General features: G+C 34.7%; 1 protein-coding gene across 3 annotated transcripts in view; it reads right to left on the reverse strand.

Annotated features, from left to right (window-relative positions):
• Window positions 1-15,021, reverse strand: part of HELZ (helicase with zinc finger) — a 287,790-nt gene that overhangs the window by 175,611 nt on the left and 97,158 nt on the right. For all 3 annotated transcript variants that reach the window (XM_036756959.1, XM_036756961.1, XM_036756960.1), the window contains exons 7-10: window positions 14,296-14,371; window positions 9,081-9,279; window positions 8,272-8,379; window positions 6,984-7,281 (exon numbers count right to left, since the gene is read on the reverse strand). In XM_036756959.1, the coding sequence (XP_036612854.1) occupies window positions 6,984-7,281; window positions 8,272-8,379; window positions 9,081-9,279; window positions 14,296-14,371 (681 nt within the window). The remainder of the gene's footprint in view (window positions 1-6,983; window positions 7,282-8,271; window positions 8,380-9,080; window positions 9,280-14,295; window positions 14,372-15,021) is intronic.

A 15,021-nucleotide genomic window follows, 5' to 3' on the forward strand; every position in this document is an offset into this window, starting at 1 on the left:
AATTGGAAAAGTAGGATAAAGGTTAGGATTCACACCATTTCTCAGAGAAGTTTAACCTCATATGTGCAAAATAGTGCACATATGTGCACAACATAGGCCAAAAACAACTCAGAAATTCACTGAGCCAGTGAACACTTGGTTTCTTTGCCAAGCTAAGAAACAGAGCAGCTAAGGAAAACAGCAGTCCAAATGAGTGCAAGTTCACTTACAAAACAATATGCAAAAAACAATATGTAAAAGAAAAATGAGATCACCTTACAAACCAGCAAAAAGGACTTAAAGAAAAAACAAGCCTGCATCAGATGCAACTAAATAAGATAATCCCAAGAGCATTTGTAAACGAAGTCAGGAGGGAAAATAGAGTAATGATTTGAAATGTTATTTGTAGCCAGTCCTTAAAGGGAAAGCCACCTAGAGCCTAGAACTAAGATCTATAACTAGAAAATATCTGACAAGATTATGGTGCTCTCCAATTTCAAAATGCAAGGCTGTGTTATTTCTGAGAACTTTGTGGCTATGGTTTTAAAAATAAATCATCCACATTAACTGGAAACAAGTGTTATCTTAAAAAAATAAAATCTAAGTATAAACCACAGCGGTCACCTTGAACAGCAATTTCAAAATCCTTTTCTATTTTTTAATATAAACAAGCTAATGTAAAGAAATACAGCAAATTGGCTTCAAATTCATCTCCATCTTTTGTTCTTAAAGGAGCTAATAAGAATCAAAAGGTTCACAGAAAGGAAGCTACAAACTGGATCAACTCCTAAATAGAAAAAATTTACATTTCTATTACACTGGCAATACAAAATCATCTGCCAAATATAGTTTAAGTCTTAAAAATCCATCCTACTGTACATCAAAAACTTTGAAAGTTAAGAGAAAGATAACCTATTGTTAATGTAACTAAATTTCTTTAGGTTTTTGTAATACGTTCAAAGAGGGATAATGAATAACAAGATTTAAACACGGAAATGAATGCTCAACTTCTAGATTCAAGACATTCAAAGTCAAATTTCAAATCTTGTTCATTCTTCACTGAAAAAAAATTTCAATCACTTCACTTCCCAGTATAAAGAACACAATTTGACTTGATATATGAGAGAAGGCATGAGAAGACAAGTGATATGCACATTTCCTTTTGCAGAATCTGTGGAGTTTGTCACTATGTAAAGCAAAAAATGTATTCAAAAAAAATTTATGTAAAGTATATGTGGTCTATTTTATGCACATGAACCACCCCAGGATCTGAAGAATAATCAATAAAAAATAAGTTATACATTTTCCTTAAAAGTCTCTCTTGGAGATGAAGAAATTAAAGCTATCTATAGTCATATGAAAAAATGCTCTAAATCACTACTAATGAGAGAAATGCAAATTAAAACAACTCTGAGGTACCACTTCACACCTATCAGATTGGCTAATATGACAGAAAAAGTAGATGATACGTGTTGGAGAAAATACGAGAAAATTGGAATACTAATACACTGGTGGAGGAGTTATGAAATGATCCAACCATTCTGGAGAGCAATTTGGAGCTATGCCCCAAGGGCAATCAAACTGTGCATACCCTTTTGTAAGAGATGGGGGGAAGGGTTTTGTTTCCACAGATTTGAAGGTGTCCTTCTACCCCTCCCCCACCCCAGCTTTAGCAGAATGTAAGTCAAGTGACTAACTGGAACTACTTCCAATCAGAGCTCTGATCTAGCAGAAACCAGGCCTCAGGTGGGTTGGGTAAAAGGTCAGAGGCTTGTACGCATGACTAAAGGAGCCATTTGAGGACAGCATGATGTAGACAGTCAGGGGGTCATATCTGGCCAATGAAGAGCCTGGCTGGGGATTCGAAGGGAAAGTCAACAAAAGGACTGGTGTCCATCTGAGTCCTTTGTACTCTCCTGTACTCTGTTCAGAGACCTGCCTATTTATTCAGACCAAATAAATGTAAAACATAATTAAAATGCCCCCACTTGGGTGGCGTCCTTTCTCATGAGAAAGCAATAAAATTCCTTTCTACTTTCTACCTTGAGAAGCCTCTGAATTTAATTTGGGGAAGGGTCTCGGTGCCACACACTTTGATTCAGCAATACCACTACTAGGTCTGTATAACAAAGAGATCATAAAAAAAGGGGAAAGGACCCACATATACAAGAATATTTTTAGCAGCTCTTTTTGTGGTGGCAAATAAGGGGAAATTGAGAGGACGCCCATCATTTGAGGAATGGCTGAATAAACTGTGCTATATGAATGTAACAGAATACTATTGTGCTATAAGAAATGATGAGCAGACAGATTTCAGAAAACCTGGAAAGACTTACATGAACTGATGTTTAGTAAAGTGAGCAGAACCAGGACAACATTGTACACAGTAACATCAACACTACGTGATCACTATGATAAACTTGGCTTTTCTCAGCAATACAGTGGCAAAATACTCATAATGGAAAATGCTATCCCATATCCAGAGAAAGAACTATGGAATCTGAATGCAGACTGAAGCATAATATTATTGCGGTTTTGTTATTGTTTTATCTTTCTCATGATTTTCCCCTTTTGTTCTGATTCTTCTTTCACAACATGACTAATGTGGAAATATGATTCATATGATCATACATGTATAACGTATATCAGATTGCTTGCTATCTTGGGAAGGGGGGATGAAAAGAAGGGAGAAAAAATTGGAACTCAAAACCTTATATAAGTGAATATTTAAAACTATCTTTACATGTAATTTGAAAAAAAATAAAATACTACTAAGTAGGAAAAAACTCTTCCTTGGAAAAAGTAGAAAAAATACTTAAATCATATTTAATATACCTAAAAAAAACTTGAACTTTCTTGTCAAAGTTCTTTTTAACTATCTCTTACTACTTGAATAATGGTCTCTTTTTCTGGCATTTGACCTCTGATGGAATTTAATGCCCACTTTGGACCACATTTCCAAGCAAACCAACTCTTAGGATGCCTGGTTCCATCATATTGGGGGCAGCTAGCAGCCTGAAACAGTCCTTAGTAAGGGTAAGAGATAGTGTGCTATACAAAAGTAAATTTGCCTGGTACCAAAGCAGCAGAAAGAGAAGTTTCCATTTATTTTTTTTGAATGTAATATATCAGTCATGTGTTTTCCAAATGTCATTTTGAAGAAATGAAAATGGTTTATGTAAAAAATGGGAGGAGGAGTTTTGTTTCCACAGAACTGAAGGTGTACTTCCCTCCCTCCCCCACCCCAGCTTTAGCAGAAACCAGGTCTCAGGTCAGTCAGGTAAAAGGTCAGAGGCTTGTACCCATGCTTGAATGAGCCATTTGAGGAGGGCATGACGTAGGCAGTCAGGGGGTTGTATCTGGCCAATGAAGAGCTTGGCGGGAGATTCAAGGTGAGGGTCTATTAAAGGACTGGCATCCATCTGAGTCCTTTGTACTTTCTCCTGTACTCTGTTCAGAGGAGGTACCCATTTATTCAGGGGGAATAAATGTAAATTATAATGAAAACATTCCTGACTTCCCAACGAGTCTTGCTTATTCCTAGACATTTGTGAGTATTTTTCTAACAGTTTATATTATATTTAGATACACAGGCCTTCTCCAAAAGTTACCAATACTCAATTTGTTAAGGCACTAGGCATATACAGTTCACTGTCTCCTCCCCCACCTTCCCATCAATCTTGTTTTAGAAAACAACTCAGCAGTCATGAGCCAACCAGTACCACCTAGTGATCACAATCAGGAACTCTGTAACCCAATCTGCCCTATCACAGCCCAGACTATCTTTCTCCACAAGGGCAGGATAGGAGCATTGTGGTCCTCCCATTATTTATGTCTTCCATAGCTCTAATTTCAATGCATCAAGAGATCTAAGATTGTATCAAGAAAACATTCTCTCCATCAGATAAAATATCAAGACCTTTACCTTTCAATCTTTATTCATTTTAATTCAACAATAATCTATTAGGTGCCCACTGTCAGCAAAGTATACTTCAAAGTGCTGGGATTACAAAGAAAAAAAATAAAAACAAAAGCAGAAGACTCAGGGAAGCTAGCATTCTATTTTACAGCTGTGGCCAAATATATTCAACACTCAGAAGTGAACCTTTTGGTGTCATCCCTCTTTGAACTTCATTAGGATGCTAACCACAGCCCCACAAAGGTCTCTTATTACCACCTCAGCCACTATCTCAATCACACATCTTCATTCTCCTTCCCATTTTTCTAACTCTTGCCTATTTGTCTCAGGAAAATCTTTCTCCTTCCTTGGGTGGGGGGTGGGGGTGAGGAGATCATCATTTGGTAGTTGATTTTTCTCTTGCTACAGCAATTTACAAAGGGCACCTACTAAAATGTGAAAGGGCTGTAATATGTACCAGTGGAAGATATAATGAAAATTATAATAATAATGGCAATTATAATAACAACTCGAATTTATATATTGCTTTATAATTTACAAAGCACTTTACATGTTATTTCAATGAAGGAATATTTACACTGTCAGTAAATAAATATTTATGAAGCACCTACAATGTGCCAAGCACTGTGCTGGATGATGGAGATAGAAAAAAAGGCAAATGACAGTCTCTGTTCTCAAGGAAGTTCACAGTCTAAAGGGGGAGATAGCATGCAAACAATCATGTACAAACTCACTATATACAAGACAAACTAAAGATAATCAACAGAAAAGAGTGGAAAAGGCTTCCTGTAGAAGATGAGACTTTAGCTGGAACTTGAATAAAGCCAGGGAAGCCAAAAGATGGGGATAAAGAAGGACAGAATTTTAAGTATGCCAGTAAAAATGTCCAGAGTCAGGAGATAGAGTATCTTATAGAAAAAACAGAAATGGGGTCAGTGTCACTGAGTCTCAGAGTACATGGGAGGAAAGAAGGTATAAGAAGACTGGAAAAGTAAGAATGGGCCAGGTTGAGAAGGGCTGTAAAAGACAGAGGACTTTATAGTTGATCCTAAAAGTGACAGGAAGCCATTGGAGTTTATTAAATAGAGGGGAAGGAGTAAGACTGTGTGTGCGTGCGTGTGTGTGTGTGTGTGTGTATGAGAGAGAGAAGAGAGAGAAAACAGAGAAGGGGGGGACAAAAGGGGGGGGGGAGAGAGAAGAGAGACAGAGAGAGGAGAGGGGGAAGGGGGGAGAGAGAGAGGGAGAGAGAGAGAAAAGAGAGAGAGAGAAAAAGAGAGAGAGGAGAGAGAGAGAGAAATGGTTAGATTTGCACATTAAGATCATTTGGCAGCTGAGTGGTGGCTGGATTGAAAGTGGGAAGAGATTTAAGGCAAGGAGGCCAACCAAAGGCTGCTGCAATAGTCCACACAACAGTGAAGAGAGCCCAGACTAGGGCAGTGGCAGTGTCATAAGAGAGAAAGAGGCATATGCAAGAGATGTTACAAAAGCAGAATTGGCAGGAGTTGGCAATAGATGGAATATGGGAGATAAGAGTGAAGAATCAAGGGTGCCTATGTTGTAAGCCTATGTGACTGGGAAGATGATGGTACCCTTGACAAGTTGGGGAAGGTTTGGGAAAAAGTTAATGAGTTCAGCTTTGGGCATATTGAGTTTAAGATGTCTACATCTATATCACTGTTTCTATAGGAAAATGTTTTCAAACAACCAAATTGAAAATTTTTGGAACACAAACCATTTGTAAATCTGGTATTATTCTTCATAGATATGTTTATAGTATAAATTGTGCTTTCTGGTCATTGGTACTTGAGCTTTAAACTCTGAAGGAAATATAAAGTACATATAGGTACCCTATAAATTGAAATGTCTAAGCTAGCTGGGGATATAAAAATTCAACAAAGTAATCTTCCCTTTTTCTGGAGCACAGAACTCATCCTGTTAAAAAGACTTATATTTTCTTGGATTTGAAGCCCTTTTGTATTTGAAGCCCTCCTTGCCCTACCAAAACTAAGGAGTTATTCTTCATTAGGATTCTTTCAATGCCCTTGCATCCAAAGCAAGGATATCAAAAATTAGTAGTATTAAAACCAAACTGGAAAGCCTGGTTACTTTATCTAAATCCAAATGCTTTAAGTTCCTGTTGTTTCTGGACCATCTTTTCTTTTCACCTTCAAAATAATTTGCAATTAATTATCTTAGCAGGACAAAGACTTAAAATTCTTATTCTTTCATTAAAATCTGTTTCTAATGTTTGTTGAGTCAATCTCTGAATGATTATCAGAATGTTCCTCACTGTGCTCAGGATGTATCAGTTAATAAGTGACAAATCATTCAAAGAACCAATCCATATCAATCCTTCATGCCATAAATCAATAACCCCCACATACTTTAATTCAGCACTGCCATTGCCCATTCTACCCTGCACCTTGTGTTTTTATGCCACCCCAAATTATAAAACCTCTCCAAAAATACATTTTGTAAAACATACTAAATTTAATTTAAATATTCAATACCATATACACATTAAAATAAACTTGACGTATACAAATCCCATACCAAAAGAATAAAATCCCTTTTCAGATTGTCTCTGGCACGGGGAATAGTATCTGTTATGCAGCATTTTTCACTAACAATTTGTTTTATCTACATCAGCAAAAACTGTTAGCATGAATTGTCATCCACAACATGGAATTTCTCCTGTTATATAAAACTGGGTATAATAGACTACTATTTTAATGAATACTGCTAGTAATAATATTTGAAAATAATTATTGTAATAATTGTTATATTTAAAAGATAATAGATAAAAGTTAGTAGATAATATGGCACAATCCTCTATTCACAGAGGCCTTAGAATTCTAAAAGACAGACAGGCATAACAACTCCTTGCATCAAGAGAACAGGGTAAAAAATGGACCCTATTAATTCTACCATACTATCCCTACTTATTATGTAAAAAATGCTTCAATTAATTTGGAATCCCTAATCTCAACTATCACCTATTTATAGAGTATTTGGAGACCAACACATTTCTTTTAACAGAATTACTAAAGGTCTCCTACCAGAGGGAAAAAATTCTAAATATTACCTTCTGTAGAAGCAGCATCAATCATTACTCTTTGCATGAGCACTGGTTCCAATCCAAAGTCAAAAACTATGGTTTGGCGAAAAGTTCCAAATATCTCCGTGTTAAATGCTATCCCAACTTTATACACATAATGATCTAATCCATTTTGAGCCATCTTCCCTCCTATCCATTCTTGACAGTTTTCTGGGACTTCCTGTGATACTTGAGTAGTACTGTCCCCAGCAGATATTCCAATGATACTAAAATGAGGACGATGAGCATCATAAAGCAATGCTACTCGATACAGCATTCTTGCAGGCTACAAGAAAGTTAACATTTCATTGAGTACAAATCCAATTTTAAATCAGTATTCAAGTTATTCCACAGAAAACTTTAATTTTCCCATATCTCTATAATTTGTTAAAACAATAAATTTTACAAATAAGCTATTTAAATAAAAATTAGAATGATAAAAATAACTGTTAAAAAGTGATCCTTTGTGGCATGTTTCTTGGACCTTTCATTGTTGCCCCTGGTAATTCTCCAGTCACCTATTCTTTGGGTCCTCCATCACTTTCCCTATCCTCTTCCCAATAGCCAAGTCTGCAATACAGCAGAGTCATTTCTGAGCAGTTAAAGAGGTTTAATAGTCAAGGCTTAAGTACTCAGAACTCCCAGGTATGGTATGAGACAATAGAGTAGAGTAAGATCTACTACATAATAATGCAAAATTGTTTCAATGTGCTTGTTCAAAGAAACTTTTTGCTTTGACTCAATTTTAACCCTAAAGATCATCATTTAAGAAGACAAACACTGCAGTAACATATCCCACATGTACCACATTCTCATTACAATGTCATCTTACTGACACCATGACAGTGGTTTCACCAGCTATAAAAACAGGTTACAATTCTTCTCATGCCCCGCAATGGCCAATTCAACAATTCTCAGAATAAGAGTTTAGGTCATAAGAAACCATAAATCCCTCCAATGTACTAAGTTTAAGAAGTGATACATTAAATAACATATTAAAGAACTTCTCTAACCTCTTTAAAATATGTACATATACATATACATATATACATATACATACATCCTCAATAGCTATTGCCTCAAAGCCTAACAAAAGGGTTTAACATAGTTTTAATGACCAAAATACAATTCATATTTGTTTTTTTAAAAAGCTGACATAAAGCATATATAACATACCACATTTCCACTAAGAAACTAACCATCTTTTAACAAAAACTTAAAAGACCAATATACTTATCAATGTAAATTTGTCTTAAAGCAACACCAAAAACCATACCTTACAAGTGAGAGCAAATGTCCATGTCTGATGAGACTTTTTGGTGGTGACCGTAAGAGATAGTTCCGGATTATGCTCCACCCACACACCTTCTACACATTCACTAAGCTGGAATTAAAAATAAATTAACTAATGTTACATATCTACTATCAAAAATAAACAAGCCTAGTGAATCTGCTTCAAAATTGAAACTGCTACATGTTGTAGAATAATTATTCAAGAAATTCTGTACAGTGGGATCATGTTTCTATCATACAAATCAAATGCAATAAACCAAAGCACACGAAAAACATTAACAAAAAAATTGGCAATTATATATGCCCTAAAAGAAGAATAGATGAAAAATGTTTTAATAACTCCCAAAACCCAAATAACTGAACTAAGGCTGCAGCATCAAAAACAGACACCTATTTTATTTTAGACTTATTTTAGGTCTAAAAATACCTTCTTGTTAACGATAGCAGCCTACATTCAAAGTTCACAAAGTATTTCATATATGTTATCTCATATGATCCATACAACAACTTAATGAGGTAAGTAGTACAAACATTATCATCCCCATTCATAAGGAAGAAAGCTGACAGTGACATGCCCCAAATGCACAGTCCATGTCAGAGTCAGGATATGAATCCAGGTCTTCTGACTTCAAACACAGTGCTCTTTGCATTATACCTGAATGCTTCATTCAGAAGTCCATTTACTATTTTTATGCAGTGAATGGGACAAAAGAACAAAGTGTACATGAAAAAGTCAAAGTCCAAACAAATTTGTGCTTAAAATAGAAAAATACGATTATTTCTTTCCCTCACCACTTTCTCAGGAGATAGTGAATTCATCCATTTCTCTATCAAGGTTTCCATATAACTTCCAGAAAACTGTTTGCTTTCTTTCTGCTGTTTCAATTTTATCAGTCTTGATGCATATCTTTTCTGCCATTCAGTTAGCTCTTCCTGGGAATGGGCTGACGTACACTGGGCACCATACCTACAGATTCCTTGCTCTAAAAATCTAAGTAAAAAGAAAAGATAATTGTACCATGTCTTTAATCTTTGTAAAGGAACACCAAAGCACATAATGTGTTCTCTGTCTCTTTACCACCTAGAACAAGTTGTATTTTCCAGTAGATTAATTTGGTCACAATGCAGTGAGTTGGTTAAAAAAGAATTATCTTAGCAGCAAAAGTTACTGCAGTCGCAATTTTAAAGCCTGCCTCCCACCTCCAATGATCTCATTCTGTATTTTTTGGCAAAAAGGGAGGGAGTAGAACAGTAACAAGTAGGGCCTAAATCTTAACAAATTGAGGATCTCTCAAAAATTCCACCTACAAACATTCACCTATGTGACACGTTACTATTATTCCTCTTAGACAAGTTTTTTTTTAAGTTTTTGAAGCAACACTGACATCAAGTGGTTCAACTATTCCAATGCATACATATGCTATTCAGCATAATCTAATGAAAACTACCCGTAAACTATGAACATTTTCTTATGAATAAAATCGTTAAATTATTCATTAAGTGCTTCTAATTCTCACCAAAAAATAAAAAATATTTTCACTACAATTAGCATCTCTTCCTATATTACTCTTAACCTACATTTTATTTCAAATTATTGTAATGATTTTTTTGTTCTTGTGTTTGGAATTAAAAATAAATTTGTATTTGGCTTTTATAAAGCTAGATGAGGTACTCATCTCAATGATGATTTTTATCTCTGCTATGTTAAAAAAAATACTTTCAGTTTTCATATTTTAAAAAAGATAGAGCTAATTATTTCTCATTGATGTCTGTGACCTGGGAAAGTCAATTTCATTTCAGAGTCAAAGACAATATTCAATTATATAAAAGAATAAGATTGTCCCTTGTAAAACTGCCTTACATTAGTCCATAGGTTCCCAAAGTTGGGAATACTGCCCCCTGGGGTACACTGGAATGATTCATGGGAGCAGTAGTAGCCTTCGTTGCAATTAGGGAGGGGTTTGAATAAAAATAAGAGGGTGGTGTTAAGCATAAGGAAAGGAGAAAATTTTGAAAAACCTTTCATTACATGTTTCATCTGTTACATAACAGAGTCAAAGTCATAGGATTACATTATTTTCCAAATAAACACACAAAATGCAAGTTATAACCGCTCAGTGGTCAAGTCTGCCAACAGATCTTAACGAGCAAGTGTTGGCAGGACAGCATGTCATGTGTTGTTGGGAAGTCCAGCACACATAGGCAGGAATATGTGTGTGTAATGACTTGCTTACAACACAATACTAGACAGTTACATGACACAATATTTTATCATCAAAATTTCAATGTTGTAAAAAACCCACAAATTTATAATGAATCACTAAATGTTTTAAAAAATAAAATTGCCTTAGCCAAAACAAGAATTAAAAAACTCTCCCAAAAGACACTAGATAGCAAGAGTAAGCAATAAGCCAATTTTACAAGCCAAATTTTTTAAAATAACTGATAGTGATCTCTTGTGGGAAAAAATTCTTAATGTGTGATTATATAACAGTTATTTCACAAACAAATAAGGGGTAGAAAATAATATCACTATAAAAATAAACATGGACGATAAAACAAATTACATCAGTCACTAAATTTATAGAGTTGATTATTTGAAATTTAAGTTCATGAGACACTGTGACTATTTGCATTTAAGGGGATGATATACTGTGTTCTAGAATTTATTCATATTAAAATTTATGCATTTAGGATAAGGAAGAAAGCACATGAATGAGAAAAAAATATTTCTATCTAATATCTCTCCTTAAAGGTTTGGTATCCAAGAGATATAGACAACAGGAATCTATAAAAGACAAAAAGCCATTCCTCCAACAGCTAAGTAATCAAAAGATATTAATGAATAATTCTCCAAAAAAAATTGCAAAATATTAACAACTATGTGAAAGAATGCTCCAAATCACTAATGATGAGAGAAATTCAAATCAAAACAACCACAAAATTTCACTTTGTACAGAACAAATTGATAAAGATGACAAAAAATGGAAACAGTCACTGTTGGAGGTGGTGTAGAAAGACAGAGATACTAGAATGCATTGTTGGTAGAGTTGTGAATTAATATCAAAAATAATTTAGAATTATGCAAATTAAGTGGCTAAAATGCCCATCTCCTTTGACCCAGAAATTTTAAAGGTAAACACACATATCAAGGAAATCAGTAACAAAAATAAAGCTGATACACCAAAATAACTACAGTATGATACTAAAGAACTGGAAACAGTTCCCCTGTCAATTAGGGAATGGCTAAACAAATTGCAAAAGATGAATTTAATGGACTATTACTTTTCAGTAAGAAACTACAAACATGATTAGAATTGAAAGACTCAGATGAATTATGAAGCAAGCTAGGAAAACAATACATGCAATGACTGCATCAATGCAAATTAAAAAAAAAAAGAAACAACCACCACAAAAATATTGAAGACAAATGTAAAAATTTTTTCTGAAAAGAATTTATTCATGTTATTTTTGTACTACTAGATACGTTCCCTCTTTATTAACTAAGTAAACAACACAAGACACATTCAGGAAAATAAATGTAAATTGCTCTAGAGAGTGCTTACACATATCTTCCTCCTTTCAGTGAAGAAGTAGATTATAAGGGTAGACCGTTGCATACACTGTCAAACTTGATCAAAGTGCTTCATTAGTTTTGTCGAATTATTTTTTTCCTGTTTTTTTTCAATGTTATTGCAAGGTATACTTTGTTAGATAGGGGAAGGGTGATACACACACATACACACATATACATTTATATATATACATACACACGTGCATATATATATAAATATATACATACATGGAAATAGATGATGCAAAAACAAAAGGTAACAATAAAAAAATTTTAAAAAACAAAAGAGTGCTTAAAAGGGAGAAGGCATGGTATACAAATGTTATTATACTAACAAGATATTTTCTTTTAACTATTTTCAATAATTTTCCTTAGCAATCAAAAATTTTCATTTTCTATACTACAATCTTGACAAAACAGCTACTATTCCATTATTTTTTGTCACCACTGTGTACTACATGTATCAGGTTACCCAAAAAAAGTTTCAAACAGTGATGACTTTACCTCATTCTACTATAGAAATATAAATACATATAGAAATAGAAATGTAGCATAATGTTTATCCATTGGCCTTTAAGTCAGGAAGGCCTGTGTTCAAACCCTGCTTCTGACAGAAAGTTGAGTATATATATGGGCAGGGGACTTCTCAGTGCCTGAGGCATAAAATATAAAAATTACCATAAATTATAGATGAGTTGCCTATCTGCATCAGTGCAAGGAGCTTCTACAATGGGGGAACTTTACACCAGAGAAATCATAATGACAGAAAAAAACTAATCTGAAATCCTGATAACTTTTTTAAATTAGCATAGAATTTAGAGCTGGAAGAAATCTGAGTGATCATCTAGTCAAACACTTTCATTTATTTCTTCACATATCCAAAATAATGGTGAAAAGAGTCTTATTAAAAAATTATGGTTTGTTTACAGAATTTGGTCTAACAAAAATTTTTAAAACAGAATTAAAATTGAATATTTAACTGTGCTAATATTTTAAGCATAATTTTTAGCTTCTACTTGCCCAATTCTAATTTTAAAAGTATTATTTTCTTCAGTGAGCTTTTGTACCTCGTTTTCCCTATGGCCAATTCTGCTTTTCAAGGTTTTCTTCTCTTCATTGGATTTTTATACCTCTTTTACCATTTGGCCTATTCTGTTTTAGGTGTTATTTTCTACTGTATTTTTTTTTTGTGCCTCCTCTTACCAAGCTATAGACTCTTTTTTCATGATTTCCTGACATCATTCTCATTTCTCTTCTCAATTTTTCCTCTACCTCTCTTACTTGATTTTTAAAATCCTTTTTGAGCTTTTTCATGGCCTGACAGCAATTCATATTTTTCTCTGAGGCTTTGGATGTAGCAGCTTTGATTTTGTTGTCTTCTTCTGAGTTTATGTTTTAATCTTCCCTGTCATCACAGTTAACTTTGCATAGATCTTTTCTGCTATTTACTCATTTTTCCATCCTATTTCTTGACTTTTAACTCAATGCTAAAGTGGAGTGCTGCTTCTGGAGTGGGGGGGGGGGAGCATACCTCAAGCTTCAGGCTTTTTATGTAGCTATTTTCAGAGATAATTCTGGGGACCTGTAAGTTTTTGGTTCTTCCAAGCTAATATGATCTAAGGAGAGGTATAGCCACTGCTGTCCTGTCCTGTGTTCTGGTCTGTGAATGACCACGAGCACTCTTCTGGGCCCTAGAACTGCGATCAGCATCCCAGCTCCCCTGCAGCCATAAGTTCTACTGTGCTAGTGTTCCTCCTTGCCCTAGGACTGAGACCCAGAACCAAATATGCGCAATTCTGCCCCCAGTGCCGGCAAAGGGACTCCTGTAATCTCCTTCTGACCAGCTGTCTGACCCCCATGCCGTCTGTGGACGGAGAGGTCCAGAAACCACCATTGCCACCACTGATTCAGTGGGTCCAGAAACCACCATTGCCACCACTGATTCAGTGGCCCCCAAGGCTTACTGCTGGTTTGCTAGTCTGAGGCCTGCATTGGATGGTGTTCCACTCTCACCCTGGTACAACAGACCTTTCCTGATGACACTCTAAGTTGGCTTGGGCTGGAAAATTTCACCCTAATGCCTCTAGGATCAAATATTATTTCATCTCTATCTCATCTTTTTAAAATTTAAAATTTTTGTGTAAATTTTCTAATAACAATAATTAGCATAGTAGTATTTGTATATTATTTATAAATAAGTAAACATAGACATATTAGAAGTAAACATTCAAAAAATCTTTTGTGACTGAGAAGCATGGTCAAAAAAATTTGGATTTAACTTGACCAAAGAAGATCAGCAACTTAAGAGTACTTGGGGCACTGAAAGTTTAAGTGATTTGCCTACAGTCACTAATTACTGATTTTCAAAGAAATAGGGAAAAGAACTAAGCATAAGAGATTAATCTTTTTAAAAAAAACTACTTGCCATTTTACCTTTTACACAAAGTATACTCCTCACTGCTGGTGATTCCTCTAGGTGGAGGGCGGAAATGCCAACCATTCCGAGAACCTGGAGAATGATCAGGATATATGCATTTTTTATTATATGCTTGATAATACTTTCAATATTTTAATGTAAAAAAAGGATTCCCTCTAGAATCACTATTCTAAATGATGCAAAAATACGATATGGAACAACTGCCCTTACTGAAAATATACTAGAGATTATCGAAATTAAATCACTCAAGTAAGAGAAAAAAACATTCAAAAAGAATTAGAATAAAATAAGCTCCACAGAAATTACATCATTTTACTAGCCTTTTGTCCTATAAAATAGCTAATTTATTTCTTCTTCAAAGCTTCTTCCTTAGACCTTTAGAAAAAAAATTTTAAGTACTCAATAGTTCTTTATTCAAAGCTCTTTCTGAAAGGAAAAAGTTTCATATACAAAGCAATAAGCAACTCTCAATGTTAGAAGTCCATGTTACCTAGGATTTACGTGTTACAATATAAAGTAAAGGTTCCAAAACTAGGCTAGTCAAAACTGAATTTAAAGTGCAAAGATTAAAGAAAATGGTGCCAAGAAAAAGAACATGCAGATAAAAATGTTCAAGTGCCTGATGGCTTTTGGGGTTTTCTTTCTTTATTTGGAACCCAAATAACCTCTCTAGACTTCAGTTTCCTCTCTTATAAAAGGGAGATAATAATATTTCTGTTACC

The sequence above is a fragment of the Trichosurus vulpecula genome, chromosome 4, assembly GCF_011100635.1.
Source record: "Trichosurus vulpecula isolate mTriVul1 chromosome 4, mTriVul1.pri, whole genome shotgun sequence".
NCBI classification, from domain to species: Eukaryota; Metazoa; Chordata; class Mammalia; order Diprotodontia; family Phalangeridae; genus Trichosurus; species Trichosurus vulpecula.